At 37.3% G+C, this 13,291-nt stretch overlaps 1 protein-coding gene across 4 annotated transcripts in view; it reads right to left on the bottom strand.

Moving 5' to 3' along the window:
• Nucleotides 1-484: 484 nt before the first annotated feature.
• The window catches only part of igfn1.1 (immunoglobulin like and fibronectin type III domain containing 1, tandem duplicate 1), a 29,364-nt gene continuing 16,557 nt past the window's right edge, over nucleotides 485-13,291 (bottom strand). For 2 of the 4 annotated variants that reach the window (XM_075461608.1, XM_075461610.1), the window contains exons 14-26: nucleotides 11,032-11,202; nucleotides 9,694-9,818; nucleotides 9,469-9,610; nucleotides 9,044-9,337; nucleotides 8,667-8,963; nucleotides 6,725-6,904; nucleotides 6,494-6,622; nucleotides 6,084-6,392; nucleotides 4,419-4,504; nucleotides 4,123-4,315; nucleotides 3,733-4,029; nucleotides 1,742-2,068; nucleotides 485-1,628 (exon numbers count right to left, since the gene is read on the bottom strand). In XM_075461608.1, coding sequence (XP_075317723.1) covers nucleotides 1,624-1,628; nucleotides 1,742-2,068; nucleotides 3,733-4,029; nucleotides 4,123-4,315; nucleotides 4,419-4,504; nucleotides 6,084-6,392; nucleotides 6,494-6,622; nucleotides 6,725-6,904; nucleotides 8,667-8,963; nucleotides 9,044-9,337; nucleotides 9,469-9,610; nucleotides 9,694-9,818; nucleotides 11,032-11,202 — 2,555 coding nt within the window. In that variant the 3' untranslated portion in view covers nucleotides 485-1,623. The remainder of the gene's footprint in view (nucleotides 1,629-1,741; nucleotides 2,069-3,732; nucleotides 4,030-4,122; nucleotides 4,316-4,418; nucleotides 4,505-6,083; nucleotides 6,393-6,493; nucleotides 6,623-6,724; nucleotides 6,905-8,666; nucleotides 8,964-9,043; nucleotides 9,338-9,468; nucleotides 9,611-9,693; nucleotides 9,819-11,031; nucleotides 11,203-13,291) is intronic. The other 2 variants (XM_075461612.1, XM_075461611.1) reach the window with 1 other exon arrangement.

The following is a 13,291-nucleotide window of genomic DNA, read 5'->3' on the forward strand; positions in this document are numbered from 1 at the left end:
TTGCTTTGGATTTTAAATGCAAAAAATAATTTAGCATAGATGAAATTTAGAAAGATTATACAAAAAGTTTGAAAATTGCTTTGGATAGTTGTGATGAAAACTAAGTCTGCCTTTAATATAAGACACCAAATGAACCACAGGTATTTCTAATGTCTTTTAAGACTGAACCTGATACTGAGAAGTGTCCGGTTCAGGGTGCACTTGTCAATCATGCTTTTGGTCAGGGCGCAAGTGTTGACCATTTCTTCCTTGGTGACACTAAACATGGAATGATGGCTGACCTAAAAAAAACGGGCTCAGAACCGTAATACAAGAAGACTGGGCATAAATTATTCATATAAACTTTTGTGAAATTCAACAAGGCACATGAATTTTGATACTTGTTGGCTATGTAAAGACTTCACCTAGGACTCATATCTGTATATTTTTTTCATCAATTCTTGTACTTTTCAGTACAGATCAGCTTAAAAGAAATCACTTCAAATTGCTGTTCTGAATATTTATTTACACCAAACCTGCACACATTTGCGTACGCATGACAAACTGTAACAATCATCAGTATCGTATAAATTTCAAGTCAGAAGGTTCTAGAAGGTTCTTCAGAGAGAGCCAGGATTCAATAAGGCGATTCTGATGAAATATCGATATCATGTAATCAGAAGTGACAAAAAGCACCATGCATGCACACACATGTGAGTATTTCAACAACAAGGTTGCAACATCAATTATCAACTCCCAGTAATGCTTGTAGAACAAACTGTCAAATTCTGAAATGGTTCTGGTACTTTGCTCTTCATCCCAAGTGGGGCCCCTTTAGGGCATTTTCCTACAGGGATAACATTGCAAAGAGCCTATTGGATGCTTAAGTGGGAGGGGGTAAAGCTTGTCAGTCCTAGGGGGCCCCCCTCACAGCCTGGGGAGTCTGGCATGTCTGCTTACAACCTGCTGATGTGATTGAATTATGGCAAGAAAGAGAATCATGTATCCAACTCTTGATCTATATGTTTCTTTGCAATTGTCCATTCTAGTGTTATCCTGCTTACAAAAGAACAGACAGACAAAAGGCAGCGGAAACAAAACCATCTTGGCAGAGGTACTAGAAGTAATAATTGTGACCAAACAATTAGCATCTACATTTTATATAATCTGTATATAAACACAAGCGGAACATTTCAATAGCTTTACATGAAAAACTTTAAAGCAATAATGGGTAACAATGACTGATCTCGAGTGGTCATGTTGTCTCCACGCACAAGCATCACTCCTTAGCTCTTCATCAGCGATTTCCATCTGTTTATTCTTGTTTTCGGCCTTCACCTTTCCTGAATCGTTATCGCTCTTCATGTTTTTGCTTCTTTGCTTTTTATTACACTAATTAATAAACATGATGTTCCTTTTCTCAAATAAAAACCCTCAAACTTACAAAACTTCTTACAGAAAACCTCAACAACCACTAAAGCACCAACTTCCTCCTTCTTCTTCCTTGCCCTCTTAACAGTATTCTATTTCTACATGCCATTCAGGCTCTAACATGGCCATTCTCCTGTATAAAAGAACCTGCTGCAAAGTAAGTATCAATAGCGACAACAAACTGGCTTATGCTACCGTTTTCTGCAGGTTAATTTAGTCTGGAAAGAAAGATAAAGACAGTTATTAGAATTTTTTTTCAAATCATCACTGTATAATATGAATGCTTGTGGAAAATCTGGTAAAATTGAGGTCCATTCTGTTAAAGTCTTACCTCTGACTGTGAGTTTAGTGGAACACTCTGCTCTTCCCAAAGAGCTTTCTGCAACAACCTTGTACTCCCCGGTGTCTTTAGGGCCAACCCTCAATATGAGCAGAGAACAGACTCCACAGGTGTTGGAGATGAAGTAGTTAGTGTTGGTGTTCAGGCTGATGTTGTTGCGGAGCCATGTCACATGAGGTGTGGGATCACCTTTTATAGCACAACTCATGTAGCATTCATAACCTTGAGGAGCGGTGTGCATTTTCAGTGGGACTAGGAATTTGGGAGGACACTTTAGATCACAGACCTTTGACACTGGCATATTCACAGTGAATTTCTCTGTAAGAAAGCAAAAAGAAAAAGCAGTGCATGAATATTACATGGTGTTCTATGTTGTCTCATTCATACCACAAAGCAAGACAATACTCATATTCTGAGGTATCAACTTCCCACAGATAAACCATAAAATTAAGTTTAGATATATTTAACTGGAAGATTTAAGATACCTTTGAAGCTATGATATAAATTAGATCAAATCTAAACTCAACATATCAACCAACAGATTATCAAGATGATTTCCTCACGTCAGAGCTGAATGTGGACATTAGAGGGATAAGTGATTCTTCAGATTTTTGTCTCAGTGGTTACAATAAAGTTTGCGATTGCCCCCCCCCCCCCCCCCCATGTTTTTCTTTATGTATTTGTTTGTTTATTCGACCATTTTATATAATATTTTCTGGTGATTTTCTTTATATTTTTTTTATCATTATTAATATATTTTCTCTGGTCTATTGTGGTTTTTTTTGTTGTTTTTTTTTAATCCAGCCATGAGCGGCAAAAACATCTTCTAAATAAGAAAGCCATAAACACAAGGAACGTATGTATAATTACCATAATATCTTTTATCTTTAAATGTATTGCAGTATTCTTGCAAAGTAGAGGCTTAGATCTGAGTTTTCCCTTTCACTCCGTGGTACACACACACCATTTATTCATAAAACTGATCCTCTTGTATTGTTTAAACAGAAATACTGACGAAGCTAATCACCGCAGAAACTTCAGTCAAGGTGGCCTGTTACTCTTCAAATTAGTCGGCCACATAAAGATTAGAAACTGGTCATAATCCAAGCCACCAACCCCCTCTGGTGGCTACTTTCTGGCAAAAAAGTTGAGGAAAAAAAAAAAAACTTCTTATGGCCACAATGAGAAGGAAAGGAAGGCCATTTTTCATTTGCTCATTTGTAAAACGGTTACTTGGGAAAGTATCCAGATAAAATTCTGTTGTTCTTTTAATCCTGCAGTTAATCTAGCAAAAAAAGGAAAATTATCTTGAAGAAAAAAACAAGTTATTTTTACCATACCAAGTAAAAAAAAAAAAGAAAATCAAGAACCCTGCCGCATTCACATTTTTCTGTTGTTGCTGCTTACAAGTGGAACATGTCCTGTGTGGATGTATCAGACTTAATGTGTAGCTCAGCTTCCAACATGACATAGGAAATAGCTATCCTGTAATTTTTCAAAAGAAAAGAACAGTGAAAAGCCAATTGTGCCTGACTGATGAGTTTCTGTCAGCTGTAAAGAGCTTTCTTCCTTAAAAGTACATAAAACTACACATCCTCTGAACAATGTAAATAAAATGTGCAAGACATAGCAAGGGGGGCTGTTCATTCTTTGCTCAGCAGGTAATTCATGCACATTACACAAAAATATGACTTGGAAATTAATATACAAGTAATTTTAAACACCGGTACAGTATGTAATTAAATACCATATTTTTCAGTTAAATCCGCTAAAGCAGTTTTTTTTTTTTTTGGAGATGAATTGAAAATATTGATAAGGACACAAGCCATTTTAAATTAGTTTAGTAGCCTTAGTGCTTATTTGTTTGAAGAACTATTAAGTTTCTCTACTCCATTTGCTTAAGGCTACGTTATAATGAAAAATGCGAGCGTTTCCTCTTGCACTCTTAGACACACCTGGAAGTCATGAGCATTTCTAAGTACCTTTTTTGGTGGAAATCAGCCACCTTGGTGATTCGGAGGGTTCGGAGGAGCCCATGTCATTCTTTGCATAGACTCTGAACTGGTATTCTCGGCCCGGCATTATGTTGCAGGCTGTAAATTTATTGTTGAAGATTCGATCCGCGATAGGGTGCCAGCTTCTTTTGATTGAATCACGCTTAGTCACCATGTAGTGTAGCCGGTCGTCACGCTTTTCATCTGGAGACGGGGTCCATGAAATGGTGACCGTACCAGGCACGTTTTCATCCATCTCCACTGGACCTGGCGGCTTCGGCTCATCTGGAATTCAAACACAGGTTATTTTTTTCCCCTCTTCTTTTTTAACCTACAGTACATGAAGTGGCAGTCACGTATTAAAACAGTCATACGTACCTGTGACTCTAATCTCAATGCTGAATGTTTCTTGGCCAACAATGTTCTTGACAATGATGGTATAAATTCCAGTATCTGAGCGCTCAGCTGAAGGAATCAGAAGCTGGGACATACCCTCAGCGTTGCTGATGGTTACTTTTTTAGACACTGGTACTCCATCTTTCAACCAGGTTACGTCCGGCCATGGAGAGGCCTACAAAGAAAATGAAAAATATGATTTCAGATTTATGAAGATAATATAAGATGACTATAGATACTGTCATGGATGGAATTATTTGAAATACTTCTTAAATTACCTGAAAGTTGATGTTGAATCGTGCAGAGTTTCCTGCTCTCACTATCATAAAACTCTTGATTTTGATATCTGTGAATCGTGGCCTCACTATATAAACAGCAAGGCAAAGATTGGTCATTGGCATTTTTTTTTTTTAAATGAATTAAAAAAAAAGCAGAAAAATTGATCAAATATATCATTTTTATTTCGTATTGTTTTGCTGCAGACACTAATTTTATGGAACACAGAATAGAAATTGATATTGAAGCAAAAGAAAAAGTTGAGCAATTGACCTTTACAATTTTGTTTTTGGTTGAATCTTTTTTTCATTTTCTTTAGAAGTGATTAGTTTTATCCTAGCTCAAACAAAAATGGATAAATTTAACTTGCTATTGATCATCCAACTATTATTTGGTCTACGTGTTCGGTGATTCACTATTTCAATATTATTATCATCCTTTGTTTAGAATTTTTAGATCTCTGTATTCTCTGTAACTAAATACCTCTTCCAGCGTGCAAACATGTTAACTAAATGCCTCTTTATATAATCATTTTAAGGTGATATGTACCCTTAATTAAGGTGTGCATAATTGTTAGATAAGTTCATTACCTCAACTTAAATTGGCCAAAAAAGTGTTTCAACGAGCACTAAAAAGTCAAAATATCAGCTGAATATCTGCAATCCTTGAAATGGCTGTGACCACTGAACAATTTAACATTTTTCTGCCTAAAGTTGACAGGATCTGAAGAAAAAAATACATGAAAAGGAACCTTTATCCTCATTTGTCACCATTGCTCCTGAACTTCTACCTGCCTGGAGTGTAGGTATAAGAGTCACAAGATGAAGCATCAAAATTTGGTTAAATGAGAACAGATTTTTCAAAGGTTTTGTGGAGATTAGAAGTGACTGGATATGGACCCGCAGGGACGTCTGCCATTAAGAATGAGCTCGTTTGACCTTTTCAGGCTGAAAATTGTGTGAAATTTAACTCTAAACTTCCTTCAAGTTTCTGAAAGATTTTTTTTACTCAAACGGTGGTACAGGACATCCATGTCATTCAGGAAAGCTGTGGTCTTTATGCAGGAACATGCTACATCACACGCCCTGAAGCAATCGAACACTCGGCTTACCAGCAAAGTACTTAAGGACAATGAGCTGGTCCCCATTATGTTTGGAGAACTTGTTGAGAATATTGTCGAGAACTTGTGGTTCCATCTCAGTCATGAGATTTACAATGATGGAAAACAAAATTCCTCTTTTAACAAAATTTCAGAAATTGTGGTTGTCACTTCACCAAAGGTGGATTATAAATAGGTACAGAAACTGACGAGTCTTTAAAAGGAAGACTCATGGCAGATATCGAAAAGGATGGTGGCTACATTGCTCAGGGAACATTGTGCAAAAGACGAGAAATGTAATCTGTGATTGTGTTTCATTTATTATTCTATACGTGTGTTAAATACTGAGAATAAACTAGTCAGTTGAGGGAAACTATTTTTATAGTTTAGTTGTGCAATAATTGTACACACTAACAGTTGTCTAATTATTGTGCAGCTTTATGTATTCAGGCTCAGAGCTTAAAAACCTACTGAATTAACCAAAATTCACTTTTCTTAGAATTACTTCTTAGAGTCCCTGTAATCACTAATGAATGTAGCAATTAGATTTAAGTGTAAATGCACTTACCAGGAGGAGGCATAGCGAGAATGTAATTGTCCAGCTCCTGAGGCTCTCCCGCTCCTCCATCATTGGTAGCAACGACTCTCACCCAGTACATGGCCATTGACTTCATGCCCTTTACTGTATATGAAGTCATGGTTATTGCATTAGTATTGCATCGATCCCATTCTGTATTTTCTGCAGGCCTTATCTCTACATAATATCCCTTGGCTTCATCTTCAACCCCCTCAATGTCCTTGGGTTTGGTCCAAGACAGGGACAGGGTTGTGTAGGTGGAATCTGTCACTTTCAAGTCAGGGACTTTACCAGGAGGCTCTGTAACATGTAACTCTGTGTCAGTTGTTATTATGTCACACTAATACTTGATGCAGTCTCCTAATGACAGCACTGTCACAATATTTAAAATATCCACCTACTTTTAGGGTCTCTGGCAAACACAAACTCAGATGGTGTGCTATATTCACTGGCTCCCGAGTTATTGATTGCAGCCAAACGGAATTCATATTCCATCCCCTCAACCACATCCTTAACATCATAGCTTTTACCTGTACAGGAAACATGTGAAATCTTAGTGAAGTATTGGATCCTCAACACACAAGCTCTCAGAACATGAACAAATGGAAATTATACATGAATAATTGAGTAACCTTTGATCATATCATCTGGTGGGTTGACTTGGCCCCAGAGGTTGCTGCCCTTCTTGCGTTTCTCAAGGTTGTATCCCAGAATATTGGTTCCTCCGGTGTTGGCAGGAGGGGACCAGGCAAGACTGATGCAGTTCTTGAAGGCACTGACTACTTTTGGTGTTGATGGAGGTCCAGGATATGCTGTATATATAAAATAGGTATTTGCAATAAGTTCTTTGTTATAAAATCAGTGATGTGGATTTCTTTTAATACTGTCAAAGGATTAATTATTAGTTTGGATTGATACCACTTCTTGACCTTATGTAGAAAATTTCCTTTAAACTGGAATTTGATGACATTCTGTATGGATTTTCATCAATTAAAACTCTGAAGCCTAGTCAATGAATCTGGTTGTCACAAGGGTATATCTGATGCCAGATGCATAAAAAGTTGATGATGAAAGTTGTCTTTGTGCTGTCTGCATTGTACCATATTTCCTCTTTAAGTCTGAAGAAATTAAGAAAATTCAGGGACTATATCTATTGTACACAGTCGTGTGTTGGGTTAATATACGGAGATGGTGATCACGAAAGATAATGAATTGTATCTTTATCTTTCACGGAGTCGTATGCAACTCGTATGCAGAGGGATGTTGTAAAACTAGGTATAATTGGTTTCTGTTAGTGGATTTACTGCAGAGCTCCACACTGATATGATTGCACTTTGCAGCCATTTTTTCAGACAGTGTGACTAAATTTCCATCTTGGATTAATGCCCCTTGTTCTACTTATTTTTTTTTTAGAAAAAGGAAAAGAAGAAAAAACATTATCAGGCAGGAATGAGGCACGTATACACATCATGAGTGAGTGATGAGCAACTAAGAGTTCAGAGCTGACTTGAGGCTGGTGTCATCTCCACAGCTGAGGTAAAGGAAGAAATGCCGTGCAAGCTGATGACCTGTCACTCTCACCCCCCCATGGAGCTATTGGCTAATTTTTCAAAACAAAAGATCACTGAGACCCTCCAGTTTTGCTGCAGCCTGAAATATCTGATGGGAATGTGATGATAAATGTTGTTGAAAGAGGCAAAAATATTTTCCTCTTAGCCTTTTAAACTCTTACACAGTTTAAAAGGCTAAGATGCTGCAATTAAATTAATGGCAGGTTTTTCATGCAGTACTTTCTGTTTGGCCCAACTAGTTGGCTGACTGGACCATAAACTATCACGACATGATGCAAATTATCCAGCTATGGATGCACTGATGGAGCTGCTGCATGTCAACCCGCAGCGTTTTAATGAAGGAATGTAATCTACTGATTCAGCATGAAGCCTGGGGTAGTTGGGGATCGAACCAGCAGTCTTCCAAATGTAAGGCAACCTCCTAACCTCATGAACTAAAGATACCCCAGTTTTAAATTGAAGTTGCCAGCCCCTGGTATCGAATATATAAATCCTCAAGCTGAAAAAAAGTGAAAGTTAAAGGAATAGTTCGCCTCTTTTGACATATGACATCCCATACTAGCAAAATTATTTATGAACATTTTCTTATTGACTTTCTTACGTAAGTCAATGTTCATAAATGATATTGCTAATATGGGATGTCATACAGCTTCATGTCAAAAGAGGCGAACTATCCCTTTAACTAGGTGACTACTCCTAGGTTTTTTTTTTTTAATTTAATGTAAAATTAGCTGTTTGGTATTTCTTAGAATTATCTGTTACTAGAGCTTCTTCAGAAATACACTTTACTATGAAACACTTAAGGTTAAGTTTGTCTTAAGAAGTGCTCCTAAATGTTGTGCTGGTGCCACAAGTTCTACTTCTGGAATAAAGTTAGTCTGGAGCCTTGTACTCATGGTTTCAATCCCAGTTTGTCTTTTTCATGTTGATGGCCCGACCATCACTAAAACAGTGGAATTTGCAAGATGCATACACTGTTTTGATACTTTAGATGAGAGCTTACCTTTTGTCCCAGCTTGAATGTCCTCTGTTTCCATCAGCTCACTGATGCCCATTTCAGTCTCCACTCTGATGCGATAGCAGTACCTCCTGCCGTGGTCCACATCACTGTCCCTGTATTTGGCTTCAGGACCAATTGGTCCCAGCTTCTTCCAGGTGTTCCGGCCAACTTGTTGTCGTTCCAGGATATAGTCTTGTATCTTGCAGCCACCACTGTCTTTTGGGGGCCTCCATTTGAAGTCGATAACAGAGGAAGAGGCTTCAACAGTCTCCAAGGGTCCCATTGGAGGAGTGGGTTTATCTGTCAAATGATGTGAGATACATTTTTACTTTATAGGTATATGCCAAGCCTAGCATCCTCAAAATTTACCTGATACATACCCAGTACAATAAGCTGGCTGTACGCCTCTATGCTGCCAAACTCATTTTTGAGTTTAATCTTGACTTCACCACTGTCTTTGCGCTGCAGCTTGAGCAGAAGCAAACGACTACCCCCTTCAGAATGCTCAATCTTGATATTGCTTTCATCTGAAAGCTCCTCACCATCAAGGTACCACTGGATTTTTATAGGTTCCCGTCCAACAAAAGGCATTTTGTAAACAGCTTTGTGTCCCTTCTTTACAGTTACAGGATTTTTAAATGCTTCCAGCTCCTCAGCCTCAAATCGGGGTGGATCTGAAATCAATGTTAGAGCAGATTTTTCAGGTACTGTCATGCTTTCTAGTTGAACTAGATTGAGTTATTTCTAATTTGAATAATGAAAACTGTTTATTAAAGAAGAAAATTTGTGAGGCAAATTTTTTTACCCTCAACAACAATCTCAGACTCCGTCTTCCGTCCATCTGCTTCAAATTTATATTTTCCAGCATATTCCTCTGTAACCTTGTGAATTTTCAGCCTGTTGAAACATCCATCTTTTGTAATGGTTAGACCCTCATTTGATTGAATCTGGAGAAAAACAAAAAAGACCTCATTAGGCTTTGTCCAGATACATTTCCTGGATATTGACAGCGTTCAGACTCTGGCCTTACCTCAACTCCATCTTTGTACCAGATTCCCTGACAGTCTTCACTGCTCACTTTACACTCCAGCTCTGCTGCTTCTCCAATGATGGCTTTGCAGTCATTAAGGCCAGCGTGAAAATGAACACCGGGGTCTGAGAAGTTACCAACAACCAGCAAGTTAGGGACTGTACATGCCCCACACTTACCATCTACGCACAAATAGTTTTCTTCAGTTGTTTTATGTTATTGTAGTTGTGAACGCACAACCACAAAAATGAGCACATTCTTATATGGAAGATTGCATGTATCCCACCCAATTGTGTAAACACTTACCTCACATTTGAATCATCAATAATTTGGATCTTGTGCATCTACATTTTTGTTGATTTATAATCCACTCATAGAAGTAATGTGTGATGTCAAGAAAATATATTTAAAGAGAATATAAGTCAAGTTTGGAAGGAGTAGAAGAAGAAGAGAGCATTTTGCATTTATTTACACCTCTTCAACACATCTTCTTTGGCAATTTGTCTTGTTTGGAAGTCACCCTCTTCAGCTTAACAGTTGGCGCAGCTCTTAAAGTCTTCTGTGGCATTCATTTGCTTCTATTCACTTATGGTTGACAGAAAGACAGGCTGTTAAGATATGAAATCTCTCTCTCAGTACTGACAGTTCCTTGGTCATTTGAAAAATGTATTTTTTTGGCTGATGTGAATTCAGTCTTCAGTGAAACGAGAAAAAGCACAGTCATCCTCCAAGGTCGGCACAAGTCGTCGTCCTTCTTCCGGTTATGTAAGAGTGCATCTACACACTACAAGACAAGCGTTTCAGTTGTTGTGCCAGGAGCACAATCACTTCTACTTCTCCTCATTTGAATCATGTACCTCAACGCACCGACTCATCCTGAAGTAAGATTTAAAACAGCAAGCAAGAATGTTAACACTGATGCACACAGAGCACAGATGCATCCACACAGCTCAAATACTCAGTCTCTGAACAAATACATACAAAAGACACAGGCAGACACAAAGAAACGGTAAGATTTCTGTTGATATTCAACCTGTAGGTCAAAGAAATACAGTTAAATAACAAATGCTATTTTGTTATCTACAAACATGAATGATGATTATAGTGTACAAAGAAAACCAATGCATCAGATGTCAGGCACTCTTAAGGGTTAAATTCACGCTCTGATCACTCTGAAAGGCCATTTAACCCGCAAGAGATCAAATGAAGCCTTCTCCCAGTGGTCACACACCTTTTCTGTTAACTCTCAAATCACTGGAAAAGTCATCTACTCTGAATGACTTTTTGCAGTGATGAAGCCTCCCATGCAGCATTTAATGCAGCACCCGGAAATCTTACCACTAACTGTCTCCTCGATCAATGGGCCTTGTCGTGCACGGCCTGAACGTTTGCCAGCTGCAGCAGATTCACTCCCATCTGCCCCCTCACCATTTTCAGGAGATTCATCACTGCCTGCTGCTGGCCTGGTGCCAGTTGCACCCTTGGCATCACCTCCTTCTCTGTTTTTTGCTTTTCAGTTTTAGGGGATATCATCGTGAATACCATCAATCCAATGTTTCTCATTTGCTGTTGGATATGCCTTACAAATAAGATTAATAAGAAACAGTAACAGTAACGATTGAAATGTCAATAATGAGCTTGAACAAAGATCAAGAGCAGTAACAGAAATAACATGTATAAATCTGAATGCAGAAGAAATGGGTAGTGGAAAAGATGATACCCAACTCATTCTTGAATATCTTATTTGGACGCATTCAAGTGGATCTGTTGGTTTGTCACCTTTTCCATTTTCAGACTTGTACATGAATGAAGCAAAGAATTTATAACAACATCAAGACAAACATATCCACAAACATGACAGCACATGCATTATGCACAAAACAAAAATATAGACAAATATCTATATTTATGCAAAAGATTTCAAAGAAGAGAATGTGGAGGTATGCATCGCACATACATGCTAATTGTTTCTCAGAAAAAGCACAAAAACAAATACAAAGAAATAAACATGAAAGCTCAATTTTGCTCAAAATTGAGCTCACATTTAAGAAAATCATACTTGCATCAGATATATACTACTTCTGTTTTGGCACGTGACATCTGTCTCACTCTCAACTCCCAACATTGAACATTGTTATTCAGTTCACTTAAATTTCCCCTAATTAATGATTTTATCATTACATTTGGTAACTTCTTAGGCCACTTTCTTGACTCTATTACCCTATAATGCCTGACCCAAGAAACAATGGACAGAAAATTACTTTTTTAAATCTACAGTCTTTATTTGGCCTTTCAACAAATCGTTAAAAAATAATAATAATAATTTGCATATATGTTTTTGCATATATTTTTCTTGTATCAATTTTGATACACACATTTTCTGCATGTTTTTACTATAAACTAAAATGCAAAAATATATTAGATGCTTCAATAGAGTAAGTTCTTATTTTTAAATATTAGTAAATGTGTAAAAGAAAACCTTACTATAAAGTCTTCAAAATAAGAGTATGCACAACCAGCTGGGAACTAATGGGATTCAGCCATTTTGGATTGTACTGCTTAATATGTCAGAATTATTGTTGTGCAAACGGTATCCACCAGGGGGCAGACGACAATTATCAGATTGGGGTTATTGGGATTATACAATGGGGTTTTGAGCCGTTTTTATCGTATGGTCATGCAGTTGGTTTCAAATATTATACTCACGGCAGTATAGGGTTAAAAAGCACCAAATTACATATCTTGTGTCTTTTTTATTTTTTTAGACAAATTAACACCAGAGGGGAGTGTTATATATTTATGGTTCGTGTCCTTAAGGGTGTACTACAAAAAAATGTTCAACACAGCCAGGTTTTCCATGTGTTAGCTGCCACAGCTAAACCCACCACTTAGAGGTAACTGGGACCAAGTCAGGGACATTAAAGGGGGCAATTTGTGCATCATTTGACACTTAATTCAAAAGAGGTAAATGTATGAATGGAGAGATTAGAAAATTATAAAGATAATTATCATTAAAAGAATAAAGATAAGATAAATAAATGCTGCCAGAAAATTCTACATTGTACATATTGGTAAGTTAATATCTGCCTTAATTACCATTTCTGACAGCTGTACATAAACTTTAGAAGTTTATAAGAGGTATATCCAGCTTTGACACTGTCCCTTTATAATATAGAAATCAAGTAGTCGTTGATCAAATTAAAGCAACATTTTATTGATTAGATATGTAAGCCTAGACTAAATCATCGTATCTGTTTTTGATTGTATTTTGGACAAGATATGAAATATATATAACCCATTTTGTATCACCAACTGAAAGAGTGGTTACCTTGGTAACAAAGCACAACCTACGTTCTGTTTTTTTCTAACCGTGAAGCTTCTGTGATGGCAGAATGTCTGGCTCAACAGTTTTGAGTATTTAATGTATTCATTCAGCTGAGAGTTGACATTGCAGAGTCTGATTAAAAGGGATGATTTGTAGTTAAGAATAAAATTCATGGACCAAATATTTCATACATTTACTGTTTAAAATATGTCTGAATTAACATTGCTTTGTGGTTGAATTAAAAACATTTGATCTACATCTCAATGTGGTCCA

This window comes from Odontesthes bonariensis, chromosome 3, assembly GCF_027942865.1.
Source record: "Odontesthes bonariensis isolate fOdoBon6 chromosome 3, fOdoBon6.hap1, whole genome shotgun sequence".
Taxonomy (NCBI): domain Eukaryota; kingdom Metazoa; phylum Chordata; class Actinopteri; order Atheriniformes; family Atherinopsidae; genus Odontesthes; species Odontesthes bonariensis.